Raw genomic sequence first — 26,320 nt, 5'->3', positions numbered from 1 at the left:
GGGAGCAGTGGTCATCTTTTTGGCTGGGCCTGAATCAGCACGAGGGGAGCTACGAGGTTTGCCGGTCTCTAGTCTGTTCTGAACGGTAGGGATCAGGATCTTCTCTGAGGTCTTGGGACCGTGGGGACCTGTGCTCTAAATCGGGCTCAATCACCAATGACCTGTGAGTTTGGCAAGGCACTGTCCTCTCAGACCTCAGTTTCTTCACCCATAAAGTCAATCTCCTTCCTCCTTCCCGGGGCCCCTCTCTGGACAGAGAGAAGGGAGAGATGGGGAGGGTCAGAGGCAATAGAGGGAAAAAAACCAGATGGAATGACAAGAGTCCTGGGCATGGAGGGAACTCTCATACCTCCCTGGATGCCAGCCTCGGGCTCAAATCAGAGGCACTCTGGGAACTTTTCTGCCCCCCAGAGCGTTTCCTCACCTGAGCTGCCTGTGGAGGAGGAGGGAGGGGTAGAGCAGGAGGGCCGGGTGAGGAAAGTGGGCCTGTGTTATGAGTAACCTTTGCAGGGTAACCACCCAGGGTGGGTTTAATTGCACGGGATTAAAACAGGCATGTGGACAGGCTGCGTTGCTTAGATCCTCCTGCAATTAGCATCTAGCAGTTCAGGCTCGGAGGAAGGATTAATTTGGCTCCCGTGTGCTCCTTGGCAGTGAAGCCCCTGGTGGTGGATCTGACCTTCTTACCCTCTAGGAAGTCATCCTGCTGTAAAATGCAAAGGAAAAAAAATTAGCATCACTACAAATAATTTGAAAAGCAAAGCAAAGGAAAAGTCACCTCTAACTCTGGTTTTCAGATACAACTGATGTTAAGGTGTTGGTGAGGATTTTCATCCTGCCCTTTTTTTCTTTTCACGTATCCTTCCCTTTTACATAACTCCCAGTTTTGGGTGCTGATTTCCCATGTGATATTGATGTCATGCACATACCCCCATGTCCCTACGGTCTCTTAACCAATTGGTTTTAGTGGCTGTGCTCCACTGCCCACTCCGAGTCTCACCACTTACACCTTCCAGCTGTCTTCACACCCCTGTACGCTCAAGAACTCATGACTGAATTTTGTTGGGTCTTGATTGTCTCTGTGATGGATGACTGCAGGGTCTTTACCTTCCTTTATAGGCACAGTGTCCCTACATAGTAGCTAAGGAGAAAGGTGTGTTATGTGAGGATGCTCCCACCCACCCCTCCACCTCTCGTCTCCCCTGATGCTCTTTGTGCAGGACCTAGTGCCTCAGTTCCCCGAGACTCTGTCTAACTCCACAGAATCAATATTTCCCCCCAGTGTTTTCATCTTGTCCCCCTAAATGCCATTTTCTCTTTACAGGATTCCGGGCCATGAATCCCTTGGGAATGTGTGGCCTGAAGCAACACTTTAAGTGCATGTGTGAGAGGGTAAGCGGCAAGGGCAGAGGAGTCTGCAGTTTCGTGGGTGTTTGGAAAAGAAGTCACTTGGGATTCTTGAGTGCAGTGGTAACCGAGCGCCCAAGGGGCAAGGGGCTGCTGAGAAGGGAAGCAACTGGAAGACCCTTCTTGGAAGAGGTCAGTTTTCAGTTAGGATCGGACAACAGTGAAAACGGTGGGTAGGTTTCTCCAGATTTGGGCTTTGGCTCTCGTATTGCCTTCATGGGTGCATGGATGTGTGTAGTGGGATGTGTGCACGTTAAGTCCCTGCGTATGTATGTGTTCTGCCTCCTCTCCTCACGCCTGGCTCTTTCTTGCAGAACCTGTTCCGACCCTCCCGGGAAGGCGGACAGGATTTGTGGGCACTCCTCTCTGGCCCGGGGATGGCTCTCTGACCCTCACCTGTCAGTCAGCCCTCCGTGTCCACAGCAGCTTTACTGTGTGTGGAACTGACCCACATCATTCATCATGACCTGCGTGTCTAGCCGTGGCAGTAGATTTGTCCTACTACATCCTTTTTCTGCTAAAAATCTTCAGTGTCCCTACAACAGGATGAAGCCCAGATTTCTTAGTTCAGAGGGCTTTTTGTGGTTCAGTTCCTGCCCACTTCTGACTATTCCTAGAGAGAGGCATTTCGCTCCAGACAAACTCAGTGACCCCCTCCCCGACTGAGCCAGGCTGCGTTGAATGCTTTCATATTCTTTCTTTTTTTTGGCGGTGCAGGGGAAGTAATTAGTTTTATTTATTTACTTTAATGGAGGTACTGGGGATTGAACGAAGGACCTCGTGCATGCTAAGCACACACTCTACCACTGAGCTACATCCTCCCTCCAATGCCTTCATATTCATCCCAGTGCTTTCCCCCACATCTGTTGAATGCCCCCCTTCCTCTGTTTGTCTAGCTGCTATTTCCCCTTCCATACTCCATCAGACATCACCCCTCCAGGAAAACTTCCCCAACACCCCAGTCTGATGGAGAGAGCACGTCGCCTGTCAGGACAGTGGTCCTGTCTCCCACTGGGCTGAGGTCTCCTTGAAGGGGCTGCCAGGTCTTGCTCATCGTCCTGCACCTCAAGTGTAATCCCTGGCACAGCCCACGGTGAATGCGTATAGAATGGACAAGGCACGAATGAGCCACCGCCCATCTGCCCACTCCTGGGAATGTCAGCGGCCTGGATAGCAGGTGCTTTAGCCTAGGCGGGGAGGAGATTAAGTCTTTGTCCTGTCTTTACCACCTCAACCAGATTGCTTACTGGGCAGGGATGGCAGCAATTTTTAGTAGACCTGGAGCCTGGGGACACACCAGGCCCTGAGTCAGTGTTTAGTAAAGAGAAGAAGAAGAAAAAGAATGAAGTATAGAATGAAGGGAAGGAGAGGGAGAGGAATAGAAGAATTGTTTCAGGATTCATAACCATGCTGGTTTGAGGCTGGTCTGATTGCCTTTCTCTCCCTACCCAAGTTTGGGTTCTCTGATCTAATTCCGGCAACTCCAAGAAATTTTAAGGCCTGTTTGGCCCCCAAAGGGGGAAATAATTGAGATGATATAGTTTTAGAAGTTTTTAAGTGGATGTCAGAACAGGTTTCTGAATTATTGATGTGATTGCATTATCAATATGATCGTGATAATATCTGATTAAGTTATTCATGGAATTTAATTGCTCACTGTGATTCACTGGGCCGTATTATTCCTCATAATCCTCACTGGATCTTACATAGATTACAGAAGAGTTGCAGACACGGAGATGTGCTTGCCACTGGTTCACCCCAGACCCTCCTTGTTTTAATAGCTATGCACTACTTTTTTCCCCTGAGAAAAGTACTGAAGTTTGTGCTAGACTGTGTGTTTGGATCCTGAGTTCTTTTCTTTCTAGTCTTGGAATGTGGGGCAAGTCACTTGACCTTACCTCAGAACAGGGGTAAAGTGGTACCAACCTCACAATCACTGGGTTAGCATTTGAGAAGACCAAATTCCAACCCTGGACAGTGGAATGAACATTTTCAATCGGGAGAAAAGACTAAGAAATGTAATCTGGGAATATAATCTACTCACGTGAGTGTTTGAAAATGAACAGCAAAGGAGAAGAGGTACTCGCCCCCCTCCTTTTAAAAAAGAGATGACCTATTTGTGTTTGAAGACTGTGGGCGGAGGTAAACATTTATCACACAGGTGTAAATACATAACTGAGCGATACTTTGCAAAGGGAATGAATAAAGATGTTATTAAAATGTTACTTTTGACCTTCAGAAGATCTTAATGGACTTAATATTCTCACACACTTGCTAACTTAGACTATTAAAGTGAACTTTTAATTTAATCCTTGCTTCGTGCCATGAATAGAATGCAAAGGTGATGTTTTCAAAACATTTGATACGCTTTCCAGAAATTTTTACAGCTATGCACTACTTTTAATGTGTATTCGAAGGAGCACTTTTGGTTTAGGACTTCTGTGGATAGGAGAGTTTAGGATGAGGAAGAAGAAATTACTATGCGGTCCCATGCCTTTGACCAAGAGAGTAGTATTGACAATACTGGTGGCTATGGGCAAATCTGTGGAGGAGGTCTGTGAATTACTGGGGCCTCAGAAACCCTAGATCACAACATGGGACCTGCTGTTTCCACTGGGAGGGTCCCAAGTGTCCTCCTGGGCTACGCAGACTGCAGGAGTCCCACCCCCAGGTTCAGCGAAGGGCAGGGGGACAGGTCAGAAGTGGGAGGGCAGGTCCACGTCTCTCCCTGCGGATGCAGATCCCGGGCCTGAGGGGGATGAAGACCCAGGAGCTGCCGCTGTCCTTGGAGGCAGGTGAGAAGTGCACTGAGAAGTAGGCTGTGTGTCCTCCGAGCCCCTAGTCCTATCGTTGGTGCCCCAGCCTCTTCCGTTCTGCCTCCAAGTCATTCTTGAAAATGTTCCCTGGGTTGTAGTGAGGCTTTGGGGACTGAATCAGTGTCAGGAGATGTGAGGCAGAATCACGGTTTTATCACTCACTAGTGGTGGGACCACACATAACGAACGTTACTGAATCTTTCTGAACCTATGTCTTTGTGCGTGAAATGGGTTTGATTTGCTTATGTTTTGAGAATGTCCTAAGGATTAAATAAGATCTGGATGTGGAGAAAAGGGAGCCTCCTGCACTGTTGGTGGGAATGCAGTTTGGTGCAGTCGTTTAGAAAAACAGTATGGGGATTCCTCAAAAGACTAAAAATAGACTTACCATATGATCCAGCAATCCCACTCCTGGGCGTATATCCATAGGGAACTTTAATTTTGAAAAGATACATGCACCCCAGTGTTCATAGCAGCACTATATACAATAGCCAAGACATGGAAACAACCTAAATGTCCATCGTCAGATGACTGGATAAAGAAGTTGTGGTATATTTATACAGTGAAATACTACTCAGCCATAAAGGGAATAAAATAATGCCATTTGCAGCAACATAAATGGACCTGGAGATCATCATTCTGAGTGAAGTAAGCCAAGAAGAGAGAGAAAAATACCGTATGATAACACTTATATGTGAAATCTAAAAAAACAAAAAGACACAAATGAACTTATTTACAAAACAGAAACAGACTCACAGACATAGAAAACAAACCTATGGTTACCAGAGATGGGAAAGAGGGTGGGAAGGGATAAATTGGGAGTTTGAGATTTGCAGATACTAGCTACTATATATAAAATATGTGAACAGCAAATTTCTACTACATAGCACTGTATTCAATATCTTGTAGTAACCTATAATGAAAAAGAATATGAAAAGAAATATATGTATTTATATGTATGATTGAAACATGAGGCTGTGCACCAGAGATTGACACAACATTGTAAACTGACTATACTTCAATAAAAAAAATTCCCTGGATTGGAACCTGAGATTCTGGTCCTAAACCAGTATTCTTTTTTTTTTTTTTTTGTCTACGTTAAAAACATCAAAGTATAGTCGATTTACAAGGAATGCAATAATACAATAGAACCACCACCATCAGCATCATTATCATCACCACCTAAGATTTGGCTGCAGACAGGACATACGGATGCCACAGTTAATCCCCAGCCTTGCTCAGCATAGTGTCAGATCTTGGAAACCCAATAAAATCCAGAGGAAGGCACCAAAAAGAGGCAAGAGCAGGGTGACATGAATTGCTGTTCATTGTGCCTAAACCCCCAATGAGTCACACGTGAGACAATAGAGATGCTTCAGATAGAACTGACCTGGTTCAAGTCCAGCTTAATTGTTGTCTTTGCTGGGATGAGTCTCAGAAATGCCACTGAGTTCCAGAGATGCCAGGGCTGCTGTGGGTCATGTTTGGACAGGCTGTTATAGGCACGGCGATTTGTTTTTCTTTAAAACATTTTGTTTTCTGATTTCTGAGCCTAATTGCTCACCTTGCTACCTGTAGCAGGACAGGCTGAGTGTCCCTCAGCAGGGCCCAGTGTCTGTGGGGGTGTTGGTCCAGGTGTGGCCAGTGGGGCCTGGCCACTGGGATGTGGCCTCACACCCCTCCTTGCTGACCTCTCCACATGGGAAGTGGCTACGAGCAGGGCCAGGCTCTGACAGGTCTGGCCGAGGCTTGCCCAGGGTGGGCGAGGAGACACTTCAAGAACCTACCTTGGTGGACTCACCTTACTCTCTACCCATTCTTCTTTCTGTCAAATTCACCCAGGAAATTGCCATCATGGAAAACCCAAAATGGAACAGACACAGAAGGCTGAGATCCTTCCACAAACTGCTGTGGCTGGGGAGGGGCAGGCGAAGTCCTGTAGACCACCCTGCTGGTGAGGGGTCATCCTGCTTGCCGTTCTCATCCCAGACCATGCACCTGTTCCTCTGCTTGTCCTGCCAAAAGCAGCAGCAAAAACAGGGGAGGGACTTTGATCTCAGTAGCCAGGTAATCAGCTTTAGATCTAGAGTTACTCTTTGCAATGTGCCTAGTTTTAGTTCAACACCTTTATTTCCATCACCTCCAACACCATTGCCACCACGTCTATATTGCCATTATTGTTCATACTGCATCAAACACCAGTCTGCACTGTCATCTGCTATGACAGCATCATCGTGAACCCCTGTCCCCAACGCCACCACTGCTGCCTCTGCTCATTCTCACCTTTACTGCCACCACCTCCACCAGCTCCATCCCTTCTGTTACCTTCGCCACTACCACCATCACCACCCCAATTACAAGTGCCACCACTGCTGTCTCCACTGTCTCACCATCAGTGCCACCTCTGTCACTTTCATCATCCCCCTGTCACCACCTCCACCATCACCACTGCCTCCACCACTATCACGTCCACCACCTTTAGCACTGCTGACACTGTCACCACCACCGTCACCGCCACCTCATCACTTACATCTCTACTGTGCCCACCAACACCACCATCGTCACCACCACCACCACTGCCACAATTCATTCTCTTCCTTACCATGACTGTCACCACCATCTCTGTTGCTGCTCCTGCTCCCCACCTCCACAACTAGCATGGAGAAGAGGAGACTTAGGGGCTGATGAATAGCCATCTTCAAATGATTAAAAGGCTATAAGAGAATAGTTAGAGTTACTTACTATGGGTAAAGAAGCTAGAGTTGGAAAAATGGACAGAATTAAAAGGAGTGATAGTTACATTTGGGTAAATGAAAGCAGTATTTTTCATGGAGCTAAGGGAGACAAGAGGGGTGAAGTTTGATGATAAAAGATGGAGAGTGATTTGGAGCATATTGAGTTTGCCTAAGGTGACAACCAGTCACTCACTGGTGCTTGGATCTCTGCTATGGAATCCCTTCAGAGTGGCAATCTAAGGTGTATAGCGTCAATCCTTTTAGTATTTGGTAACTCATTTAATCCCGAAGCATCTGGTTCCTTCTGGCTATTTTTATTTTGTAAGTTTCTGATCATTCTGCAATACTGACTACATTGTCTTTAACAAATTTAAAACATTTTAGATCAGGATGACCTTCTTCTTGGTCATCTTTCCCAGTCCTTGTTCCTTAATCCTTGTCGCCTTTGCATAGGCAACCAGTGTTAAAATTTTTTTGGTAGATCATTCTCTTGCTGTTATGTACATATTTAGAAACAATGTAGTATTGTATTGTATGTACATTTCACACAATTAGTATATTTTTGTGTCTTTCTGCCCTTTGCTTTTTTTTTTTAACTCAACAGTGTATTTGTGGACTAGTTAAGAAGATGTGCTCTGGAGCCGGACAGTCTGGATTCAGATCATAGCTTTGTTGCTTGCTATTTGCATGATCTAAATCAAACTCCCTTAGTCGCCGGTTTCCTCCTTTGTTAATTGGGATTACAGTGTATCTACATCTATAGAGTTCTTGTGAGGATTAAATGAGTTACCTTAGGTAAGCCCTTAGTGCCACAACCATACTCTTGACAGGTATAAAGTCACATTATTGCTGATCAGTATTCTTCAGTAATGGATAGGTTGGGTCTGCCCCAGTCTATTTATCCACTTTTAAATGGATGGACATGTAGATTACTTCAATTTTCACTATTGAAAGCAAGGCTTCCGTGCTTATCTCTATACACACCTCCTTTTACACGTGAACAATAGTTTCTCAAAGCTAGAGAAGAAGTAAAATTGCTGCATGTATCACTTTAAATGCTTAATTAGAAAAACATAACCATAATGAGTAATCTGTGCCTCCTGTTCCTGCCACCTGTTGGTCTGAGTTCTGCTTCCTTGGGCAGCCCGAGCCACCCAGAAGCTCTGAGGGAGTAGACCCCAGGGGTTCGGGCTAATAACCTCAGCTTTAGACTAACCTCGAGGCTGAGGGGGTCACATTTTTGGGGAGGCTTACTAAATATTTATAGATAATAACTCATATCATCACTCTGATGTTTATGAAGCAGTAAATGCCATTCATTACTCTGGGTCACACAACTGTAAGTGGTAGATCCTTTGTGCAGGAATGAATGTTGAGTCCTTAGCCCATGTCAACTTCTTTGTATTCTGCTCAGTGCATAGAAAACACTAAGTGTTTGCATTTTTCTAGGGTTGACTGCTGTATTATTAGGGCCCCAGAAATATTGTTATCACCTTACTGCCCTCAGATTGTGGTGGAGCTCATCTCTGGGGTGGCATTCACTTTGTTTGTCTTGACAAAATGACATGCAATTGTGGTTTCAAGCCTCAGCAGACCAGCCTCCCTGATTCTGTTCTCAATCCACAGATCACATTCTTACCCTTTGAGGGGACCTACTGAGAAAGTTGCCATAATTGGTCCTGGTGTTGGCCCACAGAGAAGATACATGCAAATATAGCTAAATGCAAATATGGTTGCATATAAATTCTCACTTGTGATGGAGCAGAAGCTGGTGGATGAGGAGTTGAGTTATGTTGGATGCACAGGAAAGAGATGAATGATGGGAACTCTGTCACTGGGACTTGAGAGGTCAGCTGGTTTGAGATGTCAGAGTGGTGGAGGTGGACTAGAAAAGGAACTTCCTTCTGACGCAGAAAGCTGTGCTGGAATAAGACGGAAATGGCATCCATCACTCGTTGAACATTTGCTCTGGGAGAGAAGCTGGAGACTGAGGGATGAAGAAGACACAGCCCCTCCAGGAGCTCACATGGAAGCACGAAGGACAGACATGCAGAGGAATGACTGCACTACGGGTGGTAGGCGGGGAACACTCTGCAGGCACATAGTGTGGTGAGGTCTTTCTAGAGCTCGGGTCCTTCGGAATATGGCAGACGGACAAAAGGGTGGAGGAGGAACTCAGAGGGGCAGAGGGAAGGGCATGTGCGAAGGTGTGGGTGTAACCCAGCAGGGCATGCGCAGGCCGTCTTGGGTTTGAGAAGACCTCTGAGGTGGCGCATGTGAGGAGCAGAGGGTGAGGCACCACGGGGTTGCACGACAGAGGGGGCTGAAAGCCACGTGGAGGAGTGCTGGCTTATATCTTCAAGGATATAGGCAAGTACCAAAGGGATTTTAGGAAGGAAAGAAGCCTGATTATATCTTAATTTTATAAACTAAGTTATTTCTTCAAATATTGGCACCCCGAGGAGAGGCTGAGCTGCCTGGAGGCGGGAGCGTGCATGTCGGAGAGAAAGCACAGGGGGACGGTTCGCGACAGGGGCTGGTGGTGGCCCAGGAAGTGTTAGAAGGTGGACCTTGTAACAATGACTGAGTTTGACCGGCTCCATTACTGTGTGGAACAAACAAATAAATCATTGAATACCTTTTCCCTGACCAGTAGTCCCAGAATTGTTTCATTTAATCTTTAAATTAACTTGTGATTTTGGCATTGTTACTCCCATGGTGCAGCTGAATAAACGAAGGCTCAGGAAGGCTGAGGAGGTTGCTCCAAACCGCACAGTGTGTGAGTTCTAGAGGGGTCATTTGAAATCCTGAGCCATCCAGGGCTCCCTGGCGGTCCTCAGAGGCCAGGAGAAGTGAGCGCAGGGTTTATAATGCCACGTTCTCCAATGGGGCATCACTTGTGTAGCTGGGAAAGCAGCTGTGCCCAAGGACGACTGGTTCTGTGGGAAACTGGCCCCATGGGGCCCCACTTGACGTCTGAGGTGATGACCAGATGTCCCATTAAGGAGGAGGGGTGCGGGGAGACCCACAGAGCCCGCGTGTCCCCCAGGCTGCTCCCCGTCCCCACGGCAGAGGCGGCAGGCGAGCCCTCCAGGGTTCTCAGGGGGACGCGAGGACTGTGGCTTCCATCACGAGGGAAAAGTTAGATCAGCGTACATCCATCACCCCTCCTGGGACAGCTGCTCCCAGGACACTCCTGACTCTGCCAAGAAAGCTCAGCAGGCAGTTGGCAACCTGGCCCCTCAGATGCTGCCTTTCTTTTGCAAAGTTTTGGTGACAAGGAAAAGGAATTTCTTGACTGCCCGGCTGTAATAATGAATGGGTGGAGGGGGCAATGGTGAAATGAGGCACAGCCCCACCCCACCCTGCAAGGCTTCCTGCACGTCAGGCCCCTGGGTCTCGGGAACTCGGCAGGCAGCCACGCCTCTGAGTTGCGGAAAGGGGGGTGCCTTCCATGCTTTAGTTCTTTGGTTCTTTAGATACTTTCATTAACCTTATACAGTGTGGCGACCATCTGGACAAGGGTTTTCCAAGCGGGGCCCGATTTTATCTCCACGGTAACCCTGAGGGGTAGATAGTGATATCTCCATCTACAGACTATGTGATGCAGGTTACCACTGATGTCCATTTGATGCCATGTCCGTTGCCATTCAGTGCACACAGATAGGCGCTGTTCTGAATGCCAAGGGGACAGCAGCGAGAACAGGGACCCCTGGGATCCTGCTGCTGTGGCACCGGGCAGGCTGCTCCCAGGATGGAAAGAGGCAGTGGACATGGGCGTGTGTGATAGACCAAGAAGTGCCACCTGCCTCCAGGGACATCCTGGCAGGAGTAAAGGCTCGTGAAAGGTGGATAACACTATGGACCAGAAAGCTTAGGAGACCTGTCACTTGTGACTACCCCACCAAAGTACTTCAACCAGGCTGTTGGTGGTCTTGGCCAGTTGTAGGGGTCAGACAGTTGCCCAATTTTCACAAGCTGGGAGGGTGCATCCTCCCCACCCTCTGGGCCCTGTCCCCCACATTCCAGCTCCCTCCGCAGTGCCTGTGGGGGCTGGGGGTCCTCAGCGGACAACGGTCATGTCCTCATCCTGCAGTGGGACTGGGGGCTGCTCCTGTCCACTTGGTTCTGAATCCCTGTTCCCTGGACTTATGCTTGAATGTCTGAGAAGAACAAGTGCATGGAGAAAGCTGGAGGGTCTTCACGAATTAACTCCGAATTCACAGACTTGTGTCTGTGATGAGCAGTTATCTCCTGTTTCCTCAGACGCCTTCGTCAAGAACCATCCATTGTGCTATATTTTGTTCATTTGTTTATTAATATACTGTTCTCGAACCCATGGCCAAGCATACCTATGTCACAAGTTTTACGAAATAAAAATAGAAAATCAGAATGAGGGAAAGGAAGTCACATCAAAGATGGGAATCAAAAGGAACAATTTTTCTTTATCATTTTAAAGTGATAAAGTATATAACCTTCTATTATAAAAGCAATGCAGACTTTCTTAGAACACTTGTAAAATGTAGAAAACACCAATAATAAAATAAAAATAATCTGCAGGCCTAAATTACATTGGCATTACTTTAAAGTATATAATTGCATATTTGTTATTTTAAAACCAACTTTTTTCACCCAACAGTATGTTATTATTTTCCTACTGCAGGCTTGAATTACTAAGTAACAAATATCACACTGTGTGAATATACGTCAGTTTATTTAATCTTTTCTCCACTACTACTAATTTACATTATTGTCTTTTCCCTTGATTTTATAAACTTGTTGCAATAAACATCCTTGTAGATGTAAGTTTGGAAGCATCGCCAGTTGTTTCCTTAGGGTGAATTCCCAGAAGCAGGATCCTTGGATGACAGCACATCCATCCCAGGCGAGGACACAGGCTCGGGAGTCAGACCACCTGGGACTGACTCCCAACTCCGCCACCTGCCAGCTGAGTGGCCTTGAAGCATCTCTCAGGACCGAGGCGTCCTCCCTGGGGGGCGTGGGTAATCGCAGTGCCTCCTCGACTGAGTTGCAATGAGACGCGTGTGGCTCAATACATGCTGAGCCCTGTGAACCCGGCCCGGCCCACAGTGAGCACAGAGCTCTGGGCACTTACCACTATCATTATTGCTGTTATTGTTGCCAACTTGTCCTCCTGAAAGTGTCCCCATTTTAACTCCCACGAGCATTATCTGAGTGTGTCCATTTCCACACACCTTTGTCAACACTGGGTATTGTCATTCCTCTCATTATTTCCTTGTTTGCCAACCTGACAGACAAACTTGTTGCTTTAATTTTACTTCTTTGATTACTAGTGTTGAGCTTTTTTTTGATGACTTTATTGGCATTTACTTATTCATGAGTGAGTTTCCTGTTCAGGATTTCATTCCTGTGTTGGGTGGTTTGTCCATCTTTTCCTTAGGGATTTCTTTTATATTTTAAGAATATTCATCGTTTGCTGGTCACATATGTCATAAATGTATTTTTTACCAGTTTTCCTTATGCTATTTAATTTTGTTTCTATTTGTGGACGCAGAAATTGTATTTTTCCTTATTGTTCTTGCTTTTACACTGAAAAGCCCACTGTGAGATAAATTACCCATATTTTCCATATTTAAAATTTTTACATAATTTTTACTTTTAACTTTTGAGTTCAGATGAAATTAACTCGGAATTTAAATAGTTAACTTCCCCACTTTTTGTTTAATTATTTATCAATTAATTCTTATAGACTAAATTATACATTCTTGGTTTGTTTCTTGGCGGTCTCATCTGTTCCGTTAATCTCTATGTTTTTTCCTATGCTTGTATTTTAATTTTTTGTAGCTTTATAAAATTTTTTAATGTCTGTTGATACAAGTCCACTTTCACTGTTTTTTTTAAGAAATATTTTCTTGGCTATTACCATCTGATTATTTCTATAAATAAACTCCGGAATAATTTTGTCATTTCTAAGAATAATATTAATTTTGATTAGAATTGCACTCATAAGTTAATTTGGGGAGAATTGATATTTTTGCTGCTTTTGCACTTTCCTACCTAGAAATATGAAAGTTATTTCTGATTAAACAAGATAATTTTGAAATAAACTTTTATTTTCAGAGCAGTTATGGAGTTACAGGAAAGTTGCAAAGAGAGCACAGCATTCTTGTGTATTCTGCACCCAGTTTTTCCTTTTGTTAACATCTTACTTTATCATAACACACTTGTCACAGCTCATGAGCCAATATCGATATGATATTATTAACTGACATTCACACTTTTTCTTAGGTGTCATTTGTCTTCTCCTAGTGTCCTTTTCTATCCCGGCATCCCAGCCAGGACACCACGCTAGTTGCCACACCTCTGTAGGCTAACCTAGACTGTGACAGCTTCTCTGACTCTCCTTGCTTTGATCCTCTTGGCCATTTTGAAGAGTGTTAGTCAGGTATTTTCTAGAACGTCCCTCAGTTTGGGTTTGTCTGATTTTGTTCATGGTTACACTGCACATCGGTTTTTAGGTCGTGGTAGCTAGGGCAAAAAGGGAATCAGGATAGTTACAGAGCCTCGTCTCCTCAAGGGAGACTTTTTAAAAAAGAAATGTCTGTCAGATGGGCCTCACAGAAGAGGCCCTGGGCCACGTGAAGCTCCCAATCCCCATCAAGAGCATGGAAACGTACAGAAGTCACTTCTCATGGCCTCCTTTCATTAAGACCTGCATAAAATCCCAGGTCAAAACACGAAGTTTCGTTCCCAGGAATGTCCTTTTTTGAGCAGTGAGGTTAATGTATTTGACTGTTTAGCCTGACGCTTGTCTGACTTGCCCCCCAGATAGAACCTAGAGGAGTGGTGATGTAGCAACTTCCTGAGATGACCTTCCCAAGGGTTGGGGATGGGAGCTTCAGGCCTGGCTGTCTGGGTTCCCGCGCTGGCTCCATGTCCTCACTAATGCTCAGACTGTGATGTCGCTACACCGGAGAGCCCTAGTCTCAGAGGGAGGGAATCGCCAGCTCCCCTGCAGAGACCTGTGGTGTGGACCGGATGGGATGATGGAACATCACACATGTGACGCGCATCACGATGCTGCTTATGGTCATAGTTACTATTCTCTCGGTGGAGCCTTCTGATGGGTTCTGGATCTCCGAGTTTAGATGGTACACTCTTCTGTACACCTGAGATGCTGGTGACAGTATTTGCACCGGATTTGGAGACCAGACAAGTAGGGAGCAGGCTTGCTAATCTATGATGGAAATTGAGAAGTCCAACCAGTGCTCGAGCCTACGGGGAAGGCTGCCTCCCTCTGTGTGGTGCCGCCTGCAGGTCAGGTCTTCTCTAGGAAGCAGCTGAGAGCTTTCACCCTTCCAGAGGTCCTTGGCTGAGTCCCCGGTCTTCTGTCCCACAGCTCATGCAGAATGATTTGTCCTGAAAGCAAAAAGTTTGATTACAGAAATACCTTAGCAAGGCGTGGAACTGGTTTTGAGCTAACTGGCTTCTCTCAGGACCCCTCTGTTTTGAATTAGCTGCAGAATTGTCCCATCAACATCCCCACTGACACCCCTTCTAGGACTGCGTACAAGTTGGGTCCAAAGAATTACTGGGGCAACTGAAGAGGACCATTTTCAATAATGTTCAATTAATACTGGTCTGCGCTCTCTGGCAGTAATTAGATTCTAGGGCTAGTCTCCTCAGGCCTTACCTGAGTCATGCTGTAGAACTACAGACTCCATCTTTCAGTTCTGCAAAGTGTTATTCTATTATTAGTGTCTGATAGAGGGGCTGCTAAAACATGGCCACGCTCACTCACATTTGGACATGTTCGATCCCTAGAACGTTACAGTTATACTGAGATTTGAGAGCTGCCAAACGTGAAGGACGGAGCACTTACCTTAAACTTAGGTAGTGCCTGGGTTCGTGGCTGATTTTGACCTACAGAGACTGAATCATACTTGTGCCTGGGGCCCGGGCCTGGGCGTGGAGTCACCGTGTTGATTTTCTTGGTGGTAGACTTTGCGAGCTCAGCGGGCACGTACTTCAGCAGCTTCGTCTTATAAACCAGGGCGCTGCGGGCACAGGTGGGTCAGAAGTACCAGGAGTGAGGGGTCGGGCTGAAGTTAGGGTCACAGATCTAGTTTTTAAAAAAAAGTCACACCTCAACTACCTCTCCTTTTGTGTACTCACTTCCTTGCCCACCTGGGCAGAGGGGCTCCCTCCCTCCCATGGCCATTTTTTTTTTTTTTAACGACCGGTCCAGATGCAGCCCTCTTCTGAGAGAATGTGACATGGCCACCTTTTAAGCTAGATGTTTTTCTAACATTGAACTTTCATCATGTTTCATTTTTTTCCGTTTCTGTGTTTGCCTTTTCCAGTAGATATTTAGCCCCTTGAGGGCAGCATCTTTGTCTTAATTTTTTTCTCAATTCCTAGGGACTGGTTCCACGCCAGGCACAGAAGGCTCCCATTCGATGCCCATTGAGTGGATGAACAGATGAATGGGCATGCCATGCCAGGTTCATGAACAACCCTTGCATTCAGAGTCAGCTGCCAAGCATCCTTTATGCCAGGGATTTGCCACTAGTCTGCAGTGTGGCGCTGGAGATCCGGCCTGCCTCCCCCGAGACCTTGGGTGCCTGAGGCCTGGGGACGCTGGCTGGGCTCCCCCAGTGTTTCATACATATATGTGGGTGATTTCCCACTCCAGGACCCCTCCTGACTGCTGCCTGGAGCCATTAGATGTCCAAGGCGGAAGGTCATCTGGTACAATCCCCTCCTCTCACAGATAAGGGGACCGAGTGGGCTTTACATCCCTGATTCTTGTACCTGCCTACCTGGGGCTGGAACCAGAGGGGAGGCAGACGGTGCTGATGACTGGATTGCAGATGAAGATGAAGCGGAAACAGAGGGATCCTTTTATACTTATTTGAGGCCATGGGTGGAATAGTCAATGAGACCCGCCGCTTTTGCCTTTAGCAACATGGGCACTAAAGTGGATTTGTCACCTGGAGATTCTAGTTGGAGCAATGATAATTATCAGCTCATGCTCCTTCTTGCTGCCTCACATCCGGCCCCTCCTCACAGCCTGTCAAAACACACCTTGCACAATTTTTCTCTTCTTCCAGATGTACTTGGGACAACTCATTCTATGAGTCAGCTCTCCTGAGCAGTGTCATCACTCAAGCAGCTGTGGCCCCAGGAGTGTCACCTGGGGTCTGGACAGCTGGGGGCAGGGATGGGAATCTTATGAGGGCTTTGCCTGTGAACACAGGACAAGCCCACATTCCGGGCATCTTGACACCATCCCCAATTCTTGACCCCTGCTCCACCTCTGACACAAAAATTCTTGCATTTAAAATTGGGTCAAGGTAATTTCTCCAAAGAAGACATCAGATGACCAAGAGGCAAATGAAAACATGCTCAATGTCTCTAGTTATTAGAGAAATGCAAATCAAAACTACAAGGAGGTATTGCTTCACACCAGTTAGAATGGCCATCATTAAAATGTCCACAAACAATAAATGCTGGAGACGGTGTGGAGAAAAGGGAAACCTCCTAGATTGTTGGTGGGAATGTAATTTGGTGCAGCCACTCTAGAGAACAGTATAGAGGTTCCTTAAAAACTAACAACAGAGTTACAATATGATCCAGCAATCCCACTCCTGGGCATATTATCCAGAGAAACTCTAATTTGAAAAGACACATGCACCCCAATGTTCATAGCAGCACTATTTACAATAGCCAAGACATAGAAGCAACCTAAATGTCCATTGACAGATGATTATATAAAGAAGATGTGGTGTATATACACAATGGAATACAACTCAGCTGCAAAAAAGAAGAAAGAATGCCAGTTGCAGCAACATGGATGGACCTAGAGATGATCATATTAAGTGAAATAAGTCAGACAGAGAAAGACGAATATCATATGATATCATTTATATGTAGAATCTAAAAAAGTGATACAAATGAACTTATTTACAAACCAGAAATAGGTTCTCAGACAGAAAACAAACTTATGGTTACCAAAAGGAAAGTGAGTTGGGGGGAGGAATAAATTAGGAGTTTGGCATTAACAGATACATATTACTACATATAAAATAGATGAACAACAAGGATATACTGGACAGCACCGGGAACCATATTCAGTATCTTGCAGTAACCTATAATGGTAAAGAATCTGAAAATGAATTTACGTATGTATAGCTGAAACATTTTGCTGTACACCTGAAACTAACACAACATTGTAAATCAACTATACTTCAATACAAAAACCAAAAAAATAAATTGACACACACACAAAGATAAAACTGGCTCAAGGTGAACGTGGCTGATGGTGTTAACGGTAGATGTATTAAGCTGCAGTGACAGAAAGACTGGGAGTGTCAGAATCAATGTTTCGACCCCAGCCTGGCCCTCAGTTGGAATATCTAATGTGTGGGTGGAAAAACACTTGCCATATTTTGGACAGGGCTCTTTAAATATGAGTAAGTTAGGTTTTTTTTTAAATTTTTTTTTTTATACCATATCTTCTTAAAGATGGAAGTTTGGAAAGGGTGAGGAGGAAGGTGTGTGAGACGGGCATTCCCAGACTTTGTAGGGCTATCAGCATGTGGGTGCTTCTGAGGCCAGGGGCTTCTCCTTGTCCCTCAAGCTGTGGGTGGTCTCAGGCCAGGCCCATGCCTTGCCCCTGGCTCCGGAGGGCCCAGAGGGCGGGTCGGGGCCTCCCAGAGGCCAGCTGTCCCGTCTTCAGTCTGGGGTCCCTGACGGTCAGGGCTGGGTCATCAGATGGGACGATTTCTCCACCACCGGCTGAAATCTATGGCCACTCAGGCCTTAGAGGAAGGACCCTGCGACTGACACAAACGGCGGGGGTGCATTATCAAAGGGCAGGACGGTCCCTTTTCCTCTGCCTCCGCGGCCATCATGGCCTGTGCTCAGACTCAGGTAGAAGGCCAAGGGCAGGGGGGCAGACATGGTCCCAGCACCCAGAGTCATCTGCACCGGCTCAGGGTGTGTGTGCTTGTGTGCGCGTATTTTGTATGTATGTGCACGCGCGCGTGTGTGCATGTGTGTGGTGCGGTGCGGTGGGTGCTGTAGAGGGCATGTGTCTGTTTATGCACACGTGCGGCATACGGTGTGAGGTGGTGCAGTGTGCAAACCTCGTGTGTGTGTGTGTGTGTGTGTGTGTGTGTGTGTGAGGCTCTAGAGGGTGAGGAGGAAGAGGTGCGCCCTCTTCTGGGAGGACATAGTGGAGGCAGAGAGGCAGTCTTGGGCTGCGCGAACTCTATGGGGCAGCCTCGTGTGGAATGTGACTGTGGCCCGAAGCACGGATGCCATTTGGACCTGATTCAGCCTCACGTCCAAGGCTCAGGCGTGGCTTGTCTGTAACTGGGGCGCAGCGTCCACGCGAGCCCCACCCCTGGAGCCCTATAAATGGAGCCGGGCTTGGGAGGTGGCTTGTCCACTGCTTTGGGGAAGCGGCTGCTCAGCCCATGAGCCTGCCCACCACTGACACCTGCAGCCAGATGTCTTCCCTGAAGGCGTCTCATGGCCCCGGGACGCTCTGGTCTGGGGTTTTCTCTGAACAGCCAACCAATCCAACCGAATGCTCAGGCCCCGTGCTGACCTGTGGGATGGAGGGAGCAAATGACAGGCCCTGCTCTCAGGGGCTCACAGCCCAGGAAGGGGGACTGCCAGGCCAACAGACACATTGCACCCAGTGGGGTCACACCCAAGGGATGACGTGTGTGTGAACAGGTACACTGGGAATACAAAGCGGGTGAGCAGAGCTCAGGCTGCGAGCAGGGACAGCCCCACAGAGGATGTGACACTTGGGCCAAGACATGAAGGTGCGTGCCTGACCGACAAGAGGGGAGAAGACAGCCCAGAAGAGGGAAGAACACAGGCGATGTCTAATACATTATAAGAACGTCCAGTAGTTTGGTACAGTTGGGGCTGTCAGTCACCGCTTATCACTGGATGAGTCTTTCATAACTTCTCTCTCCTGAACTCCTCCACTCCCTGCCCCTACCCTCAGCCCAAGATTTTGGACCTCAACTTGTGCTTCATTAAGAAAACAGAAGCCTTCATCTAGCAAATCCCTTGCCTCCCCTCCATCAAATCAACCAGCCTACCTGCCTGTGCGCCTGTCTCCCTCACCCTCCTTCCTGCTCTGGCCGAGCAGAACTGCTTCTAAAGAACCATCCTTCCAAGTGGGCCCTTTCATTCACACATGCTTCTTAATACTCACTGCGGACCAGTCACTGCTCTGATAGTAGGGAGAGAGTCACCAACAAGATGGACAAGTCCATGCCTCTTGGATTTGTGGAAAACAGTATGGAGATTCCTCAAAAGACTAGGAATAGATTTACCATAGGACCCAGGAATCCCACTCCTGGGCATATATCCAGAAGGAACCCAACTCCAAGAGGACACCTGCACCCCAGTGTTCATAGCAGCACTATTTACAATAGCCAAGACATGGAAACAGCCTAAATGTCCACAACAGCTGATAAAGAAGTGGTATATTTATACAATGGAATACTATTCAGCCATAAAAACCGACAACATAATGCCATTTGCAGCAACATGGATGCTCCTGGAGAATGTCATTCTGAGTGAAGTAAGCCAGAAGAGAAAGAAAAATACCATATGAGATCGCTCATATGTGAAATCTAAAATTAAAAACAAACAAACAAAACATAAATACAAAACAGAAATAGACTCATAGACATAGAATACAAACTTGTGGTTGCCAGGGGGCAGGGGGTGGGAAGGGATAGACTGGAATTTCAAAATGTAGAATAGATAAACAAGATTATACTGTATAGCACAGGGAAATATATACAAGATCTTACGGTAGCTCACAGGGAAAACAATGTGACAATGAATATATGTATGTTCATGTATAACTGAAAAATTGTGCTCTACACTGGAATTTGACACAACATTGTAAAATTGTTATAAATCAATAAACAATGTTAAAAAAAAAACAACAAAAGAGCGCCCCCCTCACCAGACCCTGTCTCCTCATCGTTTTATTTTCTACATTTTCTTATTTATGCATTTGCTTAGTTGCCTTGCTGTCTGTCTTTCGCCATTTGTGTGAGTTCTGGGAGGCGGAAACGCCATATATCTAGCTCCCACTGTATCTCCAGTGCTTGGAACACTGCCAGCACACTTGAGGCTCACAATAATTTTTTTAAAGGAAAGAACAGAGGTGGTGGGGTCTAAATTTACAACCTGGCAGTATGATTCCTGGGCTTATGTCCTGAACCACCATGCATGTTGCCCCCAACCCGTACGTCACTTAACACTGCCTTGCACCTTTTGCCTTCCTCCCACCCCTTTAGATGCGGCATCTCTGTGCCCTTGCCTCCGCCAGCTCCCAGCATTGGCTGGGCCCCAGTGTGTGCCGTCATCTCTGGCTGGGCCAGGCTAGGTGTGACCCACTGAAGGCCCAGTGCCTCCATGGCCAGTAGATGGTGCTGTTGGGAAGAGAAAAGGTGTTCCCAGAGCTTTTTAAAGGAGGGCCAGTTGGTTATGAGGCTGTTGAAGAGCAGAAATGGGGAGCTTCAGATTAGATGGCTCTGCCAGCCCACCTGCCTCTTCTTCCAGCCATCTCCAGGTGTGAGGCAAGAGTCTGTGGGAGAAGGGAGAGCAGGGCTGAGCAAGTCCAGACCTGGTGCCCCTTGACTGAGATGTCTTGAGGCTTAAATGGGAGTCGGGGTGGAGTGGGAGGGCATGTGATACCTGCACTGCGCTTCCTCTCTGAGCCATAACCTGCCAGTTCGTGCTTATACAGGACTAGCCTGGCACCTGCCTGGGCTAGTGTCCCTGACCGAACACACACACACACACACACACACACACACACACACACACACACACAGAATGGGACTACGTAAAATGACAGGCAGTGGGTAATAAGCCTTCTGGACTCAGTTTTCCAGAGATGTCTTCCTATTCCCACCTTTATCTATAAATTTCTCCATTACGAACAGTCCCATCTGCTTTCCCTCTGTGCTCCCGCCTGTACCATCAAGCATCATGTCTTATACATGCAGGTACCCTGTTAAGGTGAAGAGCTTGTCTTGGTTCATGGGTGACTATCCCAATGTTAAAACCAAAGTCCTGTATCCTGGGGAACCCCCTCAGTTTTAGGTCAACCAGCATGGTTGGTCATGAGGTGGGAAGCTCCATAAAAAGACCAGCAAGACCCCCAGGCAGGGCCACTACTCTCCTGCCAGCACCATCCGGTTCCATGGCCCAGAGGCTCTATCTCACTTTTTGCCTCTGAAACAGCTTACTTCTAGGAAAGTGGAACCTACCCCTAAAATTCTATTGGTTCCCTGAGCTCATTCATGATTGGTTATTTCCTTCACTCCTGATTGGCCTATTTCACTAACTTCTGATTGGTCCATTTGTAGTACTTCATTTGCATGGAGCTCACTCCTGATTGGTTATTTCTCTCACTCCTGACTGGTCCATTTCCCTCATTCCTGATTAGTTATTTCTGTCCTTCCTGATTGGTCCATTTCTACAAAGCTTGTTCCTAATTAGTCAACTTTTGTTATACCTTATTTGCATATGATGTTGCAAAGTGTAAACTGGTAGCCTATAAAAGCCTGTGTAAACCTACAAACGGAGCCCAGTGCTTGGAGTGCTAACTTGTCTGGGCCCTGTGGCATAATAAACCTGAGTTCTCCAACTCTCCCAGTGCTGCTCGGGCTCTGGCTCAGATCCAGGTTGCTGTCACAACTGAGCTGTAACACATTTTTCTGCAACAGTCACCCTGTCAATAAAAGAAGCCTCCTTCATCTCTGCCTCAGAGGACATGCTGGATGGCCAACTGTCTACCGTGATTGGTCACTAGAAGCCTCATTCCTTTTCGGAAACAGTTTTACATAAGCTTGTATTTTTGTTGCTGATTGGCTAGGAAGCTATGAGGTCAGGCTGACATGGAGAAAGCTTAGGTTTGCTTACGGTCAGAAGACAACATTTTGGGAAAATCAGGCTAGTTTTAGTTTAGGTTGTGTGGCTGTGGGTACTTGATGGAGGGATGCATTGAGATCATGGCATCCGGTTTTGGTTTTCTTTAACACTGGTCAACTAGGACCTCTAACATCTGGGACTCTCCTTGGAAATGTCCCTCCTCCCTTTTCTGAAAGGCTTCAGCTCAGACGTGAACAGCTGGGGGAGTCTGGCTGCCGTGGGGTCAGTCCTGGCCCTCCCGTGGCCCAGGTCTGTGTCACCGGGGCCCCAGCCGCAGCAGCAGCAGCACGGGAAGGGCCAGGCCAGAGCCCTGTAAGCACGGCGAGGAGTGGTGGTTCCCGTGGCAGAGCTGATGCAGGCCCGCAGCTCCCTGACATCTGCTCCCCTATCTGTCATCTGTAGGTTTGTCTCCTTCCATCTGCCAAGGCCACCCCTGTAATCAGCTGGTTGTCCTTTCTCTGATATGGCTCGTCAGCTCCGTGCTTCCGCTCAGCATCTGAGTGTCTGATCTTGGGCTCCACTTTGTGCAAGCTTTTAGTACCGGAGATCAAAGGGACTTCTCGGGCTTGAGCCAGGCTGGAGAAATGTCCCTGAGCCTCTTCTGCCCAGTCAGAAGCTTCCCTGCCAGCAAGGCTCTCTGGGGCCTCTTTACAGGCTGAGGCCCTGGGGAGCAGCCAGTTTATTCCAAAGTGGGAAAATGGAAGAGAAAACTTACTCCAAGCAGGCTGGTAGGGAAGAGAACTGTGATTCAGGCACCCGGAGATGTGCAGGGACTTTAGATGCGAAGAGGTTCGGGAAGGCTCCCTTGGCGTGTGGCAGCTCTCTGATCCTGTGCGGGGACTCTGTCTGCTCCGGTTTTCAGCACCTGGCCCTTGGTGGGTGACCTGTGAGCACATGTTAGGTGGATGAGTGAATGAATGAGAAGACAGCGTCCTGAAACCTCGGCTGTGTGCCACGGGCCCTTTCCTCACGCAGGTGAGAGTCTCTTCTGGAGTTCAGAGGAGCTCTGGTTAGAACCCACTTTCACCGCTTACTAGTTTCATGATGCCAGACCAGTTCCACATCAAAGGGGCAATCTACACCCCCACGGCTGCTGTCAGGATTCTTTAGAGACGGTGCTTAGAGTTCATGGCCTGGCACCTGCCTTTTGCAGACTCAGCGAGTGCCTGAGGGCTCCGTGTTGTTGTTTGAAATCTCCCTCAAGTCATTCCCCAGCTCTTTCTTGCCTTAGCAAATCTCTAAGATTGAGACACTGGGGTGATCCCTGTGCTGGAGAGCCCTCAGTCCCCACGGCCTTCAGGGAGGGGCTGCCCTGGCCATCCATGGGGGCACAGCCATACGGCTGAGGAAGAGGGGGGAGCCAAGGGGATAAAGGAGGAGCCCTTTACCTAAACTTCAGGAGGTGGGCTCTTTCAGAAGCCTCAGGGCCCAGGTCCAACCTCAGGACGCAGTGGAGGAGCTTCCCTGGGTTCTCCTGTAAGTCTGGAGTCTCCCTGGCCATTTCCTGCAACCCCAGAGTCCACAGTCTTGTGTTTCTTCTGCAGCCAGAGTGCCAACACATATGGGGAGGCGAACCCAGCTTTTCTGAAATCTGGCCAGACGGCGGGGCAGACAATCTTGGTCTTTGAGTCTGTGTTCATCTCAGAGGGATGCGTAGGTCTTCCTTCTGATGGGGGTGCTATGCTTGTAAGTGTCATGGGTTGGTTGGGGCCCCTTCTTTCATATAGCTCCCCTGCTACTCGTTTTAGACCTTTGCTCCGGAAAGCGAGGATCAGAGAGGAGAGATACTATAGTAGAAAAAAACCCCTAGACCTGAAGCTTTGAGGTCCCAGCCCCTACTGGGTTTTCTCATGTGTAAAATGTGTGCATAGATGAGCCTATGATTTGTCGTGGGTGGGGGTGGGGTGGTCCAGGGGCCCTTTAAGTAGGCCTCTTTCAGCATGGCTGATCTATGCACCTGGGAGGGCTGTTTTTTATTCGTACTCCACATTCTCAAAAAAAAAAAAAAAAAAAAAAAGAAGAGAGAGAGAAAAGAATCGTCACAAGGATAGCAGGTTGTTGGGTGTCGAAGAGGAATGAGCACACATCCAGTCAGATACCAGTTTTAGGATCAGCTTTATTCTACATTTTACCTTCACCAAGGAGAAGGCAGCAAAGAAGCTGGAGAACAGACCAGCCTGCCCCACACGGTCACAATTCACGTCTCAAGAATGTACAGTACATGGCAGAAATTAAGGGTCTAAAGCAATGAAATTCAAAGATCAACCACCAGGACTCCAGACATCTCATCTTGTCTTTCCTTGTTGGCTTTTTGGATTCTATCATTTACATTTCATTTTGTTTCATTTTTAAAAGCACAACCAACATTTCAACACCTAACCATTTTCTGTTCTTTTTTGGGGGAAGCTGAGACAAAATTACCCAGTTTTTGATTTTTGCAGCACTGCTAACCTCTTCTCCACGCCCATGGTGGTGGGTGGTGGGTGGCGGTGGTGATCAGTGCAAAGTCCATCAAAATTCAGTTCGTTTTGAGGCTCAGGTGAGAGGTTGACACTCTAAAAGATGAGTGGAGGCATCCTTGGCTGTCACATCCAGGGTCGGGTGAATTTTTGCCCCAAGGGAGCTCAACTAGTCTTCTTTGGTCTCCCCTGAGAAGCGCATCATTCCTACAGTTGCGATCTTCTGCTAGATTGCTGAGAACAATGCTTATTCACAGAGGCTGATGAAATACAGAGAGATCTGTCTTCAGAGACACAGACCAAGTCCTGAGGAAGCCAGGAGGCAAGAACAGGGTGCACACAGAGGTACCCATAGGGGAAGGTCACCATAGCATGGGCTGGGATTGCACTGGGATCATTTTCTTGACCCCAAATGGCGTTATGAATGGCTACTTTCCCTTGCCAGGGGGTAGGCACTTCTCCTGGACTTTCTGTGGGTAAACCTCCACACATTTTGTCTGACATGGCTCCTGGCATGGCTCCACACACTGAGACGGGCTTTGGTCTTGGCATGGAGGGAGGCATGGGTCTTGGCCCTGCTGTGGGCAGTTTTCTTGGTTTAACTCCTGGCACTGAGGAAGATGCACCTCTTGAGTTTGCACCTGGCATTTCTCTAGGCAGGGGTCCTGGCATGGGAGGAGGCACACCTCCTCAGCCTTTGCCTGGCACTGCTCTTGGGTCTTTTGAAGACATGGAGGAGGCACGCATGGCTGCTTGCACTGCTGCTCGATAAAGGACATCCTAGGGTGATTGGCAGAACCTAAAACAAACATAAGATTTGAAATGATCTGCATTAACAGTGCCTGCCAGGCTGGGAACTGGGGGATGAAGCGTAGATAGAGGGGGCATAGGGAGTGAATGATTATTAACCCTAAGAACTCATTTTTCTGCTGCTTTTCCCTTCCTTTCCCTTTTCTATCCCTGCCTCAGCTCTCTCTGACATCCATTTTATGGGTGGGAGTATTTTCGTAGCTTTTGTCAATATCAAAACTCCAGCCCTACCCAAAGCCCCCATTCCTACCACAGGTCTTTTCCTTTTCTTCTATTTGACTAATCTTTTTGAAAATTAGATGCAGGAGACTAGATAGAATACATAGGATGGTTTGAGACGCCTAAGAAATGGCAAACCACCTCAGAAGTCAGTAGAAAGTACAGTCCAGTGGAGGAAGAGAAGAGTAGCCTCCTGGAGACAGAGAAGGGAAGGAGAGAGAGGGCACAGATGTTGCCACTTACCTGATCCTCAGCAAGACCCAACAAAGGACGTGGATTGAGGAGCCCAGCCAGGTAGGGACTTTTATACAGTGCTTGGTCCAGCCTCCTGCAAGACTGGCTGGCCACGTGGGCTGAGGTCCTAATTGTGGAGTCACAATAACGAGCTTCCTCTGAAACTGCCCGTGGTTTGAGTCATTGCTTGGGATGCCTGTTAATCAGCCTCCATTTTGGCCTCTGGGTCTCCCCCAGACCTCAGCAGGGAGGGGTTCCTTCTAGAGCTCTCTCATTAGAGGCAGCAGCAAAAGAACGTTCATAAAACGTTATCTCAGTCTCAAAACTAGGATTGGGTTCCTCTGCCCAGGCTGGTTCAGGATGTGGTGAGAGATAAGATCCACCTTGCTCATCTCAGTCTTGGGATGAGACCCGTGGGAAGAATTTATGCCTAAAGCTTGGGGTCTGTCTGGGTCCAGGGCACGTATGGCCTCTTCCAGGCATTTCCACTGGATGCTTCTTCATTGAGTCTGGAAAGTCACACTCCCAGACCCAAAGAAAATGGGTCCCAAGCAAACAAAGAACCTACAGCCTCCTGGAGAGAGTGATTTTCCTGAATGGAGGTCTTGAGGGAAATTGGAGTCATTTGTTACTGTTGGGTTGTAAAGTAGGGTGGAGGGGAAGAGAAAGGAGG

General features: G+C 47.4%; 1 protein-coding gene across 1 annotated transcript; it reads right to left on the bottom strand.

Annotated features, from left to right (window-relative positions):
• Positions 1-24,023: 24,023 nt before the first annotated feature.
• On the bottom strand, positions 24,024-25,708 carry PRR9 (proline rich 9). The gene is made up of 2 exons (XM_010999633.3): positions 25,657-25,708; positions 24,024-25,183 (listed from the first exon to the last, which is right to left on the bottom strand). Exon 2 carries the CDS (start codon positions 25,161-25,163, stop codon positions 24,813-24,815), a length of 351 nt encoding a protein of 116 aa, XP_010997935.1. The 5' UTR covers positions 25,164-25,183; positions 25,657-25,708; the 3' UTR covers positions 24,024-24,812.
• Positions 25,709-26,320: the final 612 nt, after the last annotated feature.

This window comes from Camelus dromedarius, chromosome 23 (assembly GCF_036321535.1).
Source record: "Camelus dromedarius isolate mCamDro1 chromosome 23, mCamDro1.pat, whole genome shotgun sequence".
Classification (NCBI taxonomy): Eukaryota; Metazoa; Chordata; class Mammalia; order Artiodactyla; family Camelidae; genus Camelus; species Camelus dromedarius.
This window is presented reverse-complemented; position numbering and strand designations above follow the sequence as displayed.